This window comes from Olea europaea, chromosome 10 (genome assembly GCF_002742605.1).
Source record: "Olea europaea var. sylvestris chromosome 10, O_europaea_v1, whole genome shotgun sequence".
In the NCBI taxonomy this organism is placed as follows: domain Eukaryota; kingdom Viridiplantae; phylum Streptophyta; class Magnoliopsida; order Lamiales; family Oleaceae; genus Olea; species Olea europaea.
In genome coordinates, this window is record NC_036246.1 from 285,672 (window position 1) to 291,800 (window position 6,129).

At 31.4% G+C, this 6,129-nt stretch overlaps 1 protein-coding gene across 1 annotated transcript; it reads right to left on the reverse strand.

The window, feature by feature from the left end:
* Positions 1-3,845: 3,845 nt before the first annotated feature.
* Positions 3,846-6,123, reverse strand: LOC111400773. Its single transcript, XM_023028168.1, has 5 exons — positions 5,272-6,123; positions 5,041-5,098; positions 4,871-4,946; positions 4,143-4,527; positions 3,846-4,036 (listed from the first exon to the last, which is right to left on the reverse strand). The coding sequence occupies exons 2-5, from the start codon at positions 5,059-5,061 to the stop codon at positions 4,015-4,017; spliced, it is 504 nt and encodes a 167-aa protein (XP_022883936.1). The 5' UTR covers positions 5,062-5,098; positions 5,272-6,123; the 3' UTR covers positions 3,846-4,014.
* Between the last annotated feature and the right edge of the window lie 6 nt (positions 6,124-6,129).

Sequence of the window (6,129 nt, forward strand, 5' to 3'; positions counted from 1 at the left end):
CATCCCCACAGCACATTTGAAAATCAAATCCCACCCCACCCAAGTCAAAACCAAAAATCAAATCATCCAACCACCAACACACCGTCGCACTAATTTTTCTTTTGGAACATCTTCAGCAGCTGCAGATAACCCACCATCGTTGTCGCTATAAAATCTACTCCAAATAACATGAACCCAAATTCAGAAATGACCACCTAGACCAACACTTCTCCAAGCAACACTGTCTCCATTACATTTCCATACGAGTCAAACTCAATTCTTGAACTATACGAAGCTCAACTCCTATTGCCAAAAACGTCACATCGAATTATATCACAACTCATACCATATTTGATGACTGAGATTTAGGTTTTGGTTTGGATGAAGATTTGATAGCTATTTCAAAACTTACTTCTCAACTCAAGTTGGGTGTCTTGAGATTTTCCAAGTGTAGAGGTGCAGAAGTTGTGCGGATGGTGGCGACCACGATTCCAACGACAGTGTGAGTGGGCTAGGGAAGGAGGATGAATGAAGGTGGTTTATATTATTTTTATTATTATTTGGGATTTTAAATTAATTGTTTTAACATATTTAATTTGAGAAAAATGTAAAGTATCATCCTGCCCTTTTTAAATTGGTCTAAATTGATTAAATTTTGACACTTTCGATCAATTGACAGTCAAATAGACAGTGGACCCCTAGCACCTTTTTAAAAGGTTTGAGACTATAAATATCACAAAGTGAAGGTTGAGGTAAAATCTGGAAAAAAAAAAAAAAAAAAAGGGTTAGGAATCGCTGCTGCAATTTTCCCTAAAAATTATCTAATCTCAAAAGGTGGGTGGGGGTGGGGGGGGCAGGAAGTAATCAAATCTTGTTTTCACATTAATTAATCCAAATATTTTTCAATTGTTCATACGTCGTATTTTGTTGACTGGCTTTATGCGTCAAGTCGTTATGCAAATTCTAATAATTCTCACTTTTCTGTCGCATACTGTGGCGCTAGTAGTACGTCTTATTCTCATCGCTAATAATTCTCTTTTTCACCAACATAGTGTAGCACTCTCACTTGAATCAATAAAGTGATAATAGTATTTATCAGTTTTTACTTTATTTTTTTAATTAGTTTCTTTATTTTAGTTTGCATAATATGCAACATTGGTCTGAATAAAACTCTTAAAACTTCTTATAATTATATTCTTTAGAAAATTTTGAACAAATATTCAGCCGACTGATTTATTTTTCCTCGGATTTTTGTTTGATTCTTGCTCTCTTATAATTTATTCAAAAAATTAATAGAAAAAATGAAAATTCGGTTCACAAAAGCTTGGAAGATTCATTTCAGTGTAAAAAGAATCTAAATGGGATCCCATTAATTCTAGTGGTAGACAACTTTAAACTGGTCAAGAGATATTTTTAGGATAATTGAATGTGAAGTCAACGTTTGTCATCTCCCCAGAAAGCAAAGTTTGGCTTAAATCTGACCTCTTTTTCAATTTTTATTTCAATCGTATTTCATTGATAGATATTTTTTTTAAAATAGATTTTGTTAAAAAATTATTTTTTTTTAGAGAACGTATTGCTAAAAGCAGATAAATAATTTTATTTAAAAAATAATTTTAAAAAATAAAAATCAGATATTAATTTTTTTTATTTTTTTTTTGAACCCCAACCTTAAGGGTCCCCCATCGGCCCTGTCCTGGAGCATCGTGAGGAAGGTAAATCGCAGGTTATGCCTCCAAGGGTACAGGGTGGAATGCTGCTTGTACACTTGCACTTACCCAAGAGTCAAATCCATATTTCAGGATCCGAACTCTTGACGCGACAGCCTCAAGCAAAGCTAGATTTCTCCACCCTCCCCTTTTACCACTTGGAGATGTGTCCTGAGGGCAATCAGATATTAATTTTACTTTGACACCATCTCGGCTCTACCTATTTTAAAGTGTCGTTATTATTCGGTCTCTCATGCATGAAGATGAGTTTACATTGCTTTTTGTCATTGAACTATAACACGATTCCAATAATATCTCCTCTATTTTCAAGCAATAATACTTTAGCAAAAGGTAAATATGATTTTAATTTTATAATTGAACTTTTCTTGCTGATAATTTGTAAGTGGCTATTTCTTTCAATTTTTAATTTCAAAAAAGTAAAATAAAATCGTATGAATGAAGCAAAATTTGTTCCGTGTCAATACTTCCTTAACAATGACTTAATCCTTTTAATAAGTTTCCTATCTTCTTAAAATCTTTTAATACATCAAACTACAACCTTTCATTATCATTACTCACAAAGTAACGTGTGATTCGAGAAACCTAAGCAATTTTTATATTAATCGAAGCCATTCTTTAAGTCACAAAAAATAATGCTTAATTTTTTTTTTTACTATTTTAATTTTAAATAATTGTGGAGAAATTGCTGTCAACATGGGTGGATCCAAGGATGGGTTGGGCCGTGCTTCAGCCTGTCCCTTCGACCCTAATGTTCATTAAAAAAAATAATTTAAGTAAAATATATATATTTTTTACTTGCAATATTTTTTTTATATGTATTAGTCCGTATTGATTTTTTTTTTTTTGGATTCGGCACTGCCTGTCAAAAGTCTACACAAATTATTTAGTACTCTGTAGAGTGCCGCCCGGAGAATCGGAAACAATTGATATTCATTTGTCCTTTCACACAGTCCAATTTGTCATAAGAATATTCAATTTGTAATATTTTTATTTGTATGTTTGTCACATCCAAATGAATCAACAAATAAATATCTCATATATTTTAACACTTTTTTTAAAAAAATAACAAATAATTAGAGAAGACTAGACGACCGTATTCTTTAAGTAACAAACAAAACAATTCCAATAGCACTAATAATTTTAAGTTGATGTTGACTTTTGATGACAAATTCGTATAAATTTTCCATTATTTTTCTAGGATAACTTCCATTAGTAGTTGTATTTTTAATTAGCGTCAATTAAGAAATTGTTTTAATCGTATAATTCCATTACTCGGACTTGATAGGAAACGATGACTGACAATTAAAAAAAATGATGTCAGTCTTTTATTTCATTAAAATTATACTTATTTCACGTTAATAACTAATTATTATGTGACATCATTTATTGATTGTAAAGTCATCAATTTTGTTGGTGGAATTGAACAAAATTATCGTGGTCGAAATCAAAACGGTGTATAGTTACCTTATTGAAAAAAGATAAACGCTGACTTCACATTCAAATGTCCTAAGAATCTGTATGGAATTCATTATTTCAAATTTTAATTGTTGGAATAATATTTTTTTTTAAAAATGAATGATTGAAAAAGAATGAAATTTTTTTATTGACGTGTAATATTAATTTACAAAAGATTGTACAGCTGAAAATAAGAAAAAGAAAAATAAATTTTAATTTAATAGAAACCAAACAGGGATTAAACTAGTCCATTCAAAAATTGATGTAGATAACGGCATTAACGAAGACAAAATGGGCCGACCCTAATTACAATGGAAGAGCGTGTTTGGAATTATTTGATGATGTTAACGTAGAAGAATATTTGATAATTACTTATTTAAAAAAGCATTTGAGAAATTGATTATTTTGGAAATTTCTATTTTGAAATCAATTGAGTGTTCGGCTACATTTTTTAACACACACAACACCTGAAAGAATTGTGGGCCTACCCATTTCATTTACGCCCACTGACACATAATTGGGCCGAATCAACCAGTGTGAGTTGGATCTTATAAATTTTGATCCAAAAACTGATTCTCGATATTAATGAAAAACCCAAATCACAATTGATTTTAGACCCGAATTGTAAAAATGGAAAAGATGTCCACAATAAAACAAACATATAGAAGTAAACAATGTGAATTATACTCAAATGTCATTTCCATAGTTGCTCAAAAGAAAAAACTGTCTTTTCCTTATCAATAATATATTTTTTTTAAAGCTGCAGAAAAATACGGTATAATTTCCGAGTACGAACTATATCAAAAATATGTTGAAAATCTTGAAAGTGAATTCAGAATCTCCTCATTCTTTAGTAGTAATGGTTGCAAGACCTACACATGCATTAGAAAAGTCAAATTATACTGCAAAAACAAAATTAAAAATGATTTTCAATATAAGGAATACGTATATTTCGTCATCAAAAATTATCAAACGTACCGGCCAGCAGCAGCCATAGGAGTAGCATCGTAATAGTAGTTTGAGTTGTAGGAAGAATATTCAGGCAATGCCCTCCTCAATGGATAGTGCTGGTATGAATTATGCGACATGCCTCCCGGCAAAGCACTCTGGTTCCAATAAGGTTCACTTAGGGCACCATATCGAGAGTACCCATAACCATGGTTGTATTTATGGGGACTACTATAATAATCTTGGTTGTTGTAATAACCCCCTCCTCTACCTAGTCTTGGGTGATCGAGTTTGGTATATACAAGTTCAGCATGTTGTCCAGTTCTAGCTAATGCAGATAGGCATAAATTTGGATCTACCTCACCTGTAATCCTTGCCGTCCCTTCTTCTGTACTAATCGTGACAGAATATACACCTTGCAAAAATGTAATTAATAAACACCAAAGATTAAAATCAAACTTTCTCTAAACTCAAGAATTAAATGACCATGCTAGATGTACCTAATTTTTTTTACCTAATGCTTTACACACACTCACAATAGGGGCGTGGGGACCACATATTGGGATTATTTTATTCACGTGGGGTCCACGTGCTTTTGAGAATAGGTAAACCAAATTATGTACACTTAGAATTATCCTTGACGAAAAATAAAATGATCTTTTATATCTTTACATGGAGTTGATCAGGTACTGATAGAACAAATTTTAAGTGAAAGTTCAGTTTTTAGACTAAATAATTAAAAAATTGTAATTAATTACCACAAATGGAGTTCAATACTTCCAATGTCTTCCTCTTACATGCATCACAACGGGTATTCACCTTCAAAATACAACACTGCAATAACACAGTATATGAAACCAGGAAATTTTAATGACTTACATTACATGTACTGAAAATTCTGTAAAGAAAAAGAATGAAACTTAATTACCAAATTGGCATAGGGCTCCATTTCATCAACAATAACCTCAACTTCTGCTATCAGTAACCTGTTTATCTTAACCAATTAGAAAATGGTGTTCGAGTAAAAAGAGAATTTCTCCTAATTTTCGTTTTCCTCGTACAACAATCTCTTGTACGTTGTAAATGAATTAATTTACTACTTTAAAAGAAATCCCACAAACTAAGATTTCAATGGATAGCTTTAATAAACAAAAAGTACCTTTGGCCGAACGATGAACGCGGAAGAAAGATGAAAAATGAAGAGGGTTATATATAATTTACATTCATATGCGTTCTTAGGAAGGAGATATAAGACTGGTAAGTTTAAGGGAAAAAATAAGGAAGGAAAATATACGTGGGATGGAAGGGAAGAAAATATTTTTCTTTTTCCTTTTATTGATTTTCTTGCCTTTTTTTTTTTATCGATCATGTCTAATTTAGAAGCCATTCAAAATCAAATTGATCACGAACCATCCCAAAAGCTTTAAAAGGGAAATATTTTTTTTCTCACTTAAAAAAAAAAAAAAAAACGTTATTCAATATCACTTTCGAAATGAACGACTTATTGACTAACAATAAATATTTAACTTAAAACAAGTAAACTTGATTATTACAAAATGCTTAAAGCTTAGCCAAAACTATTAGGACATATAATTTCCAACGGGCGCAAGAGCAAAGGAAATTTTATACGAAGAAACCATCTTTTATTAAGCGACAAAGAAGAGTGAATATTGGTTTTGCTTGATAGAAATTTGATATGAAAAGTGAGAGATTATATTATTTGAAATTTTAGCGTTACTTCCAACTGCAGTCCAAAGAAGAGTGATTCCCACTGCCAAATTCTCATACGTGAATATTGCTTCTGTTCGCTTTAATTGATGTGGCAATAATAACATAAATAAAATATAGTCATGCTTGATGTACAGAAAAATTTTTCACAAAATACTGTCAGAATACACACATAGAGAGGGTGGATAGGGTATTTTTTTGGCATTTTTTTTTAATGGTGGGCTCCACATCATGAGATTATTCTGACAACATACTGTAAGAAGTTATTCTGACCTATGGATTTATCCAA

Excerpts from the sequence above, each read along its gene's own strand:
- LOC111400773 (XM_023028168.1), bottom strand. The coding sequence starts at position 5,061 with ATGGAGCCCTATGCCAATTTG. Across the intron at positions 4,528-4,870 it reads AGTATTGAACTCCATTTGTG|GTGTATATTCTGTCACGATT; the intron begins GTAATTAATTAC and ends CATTTTTGCAAG. Across the intron at positions 4,037-4,142 it reads CCTATGGCTGCTGCTGGCCG|GTCTTGCAACCATTACTACT; the intron begins GTACGTTTGATA and ends ATGCATGTGTAG.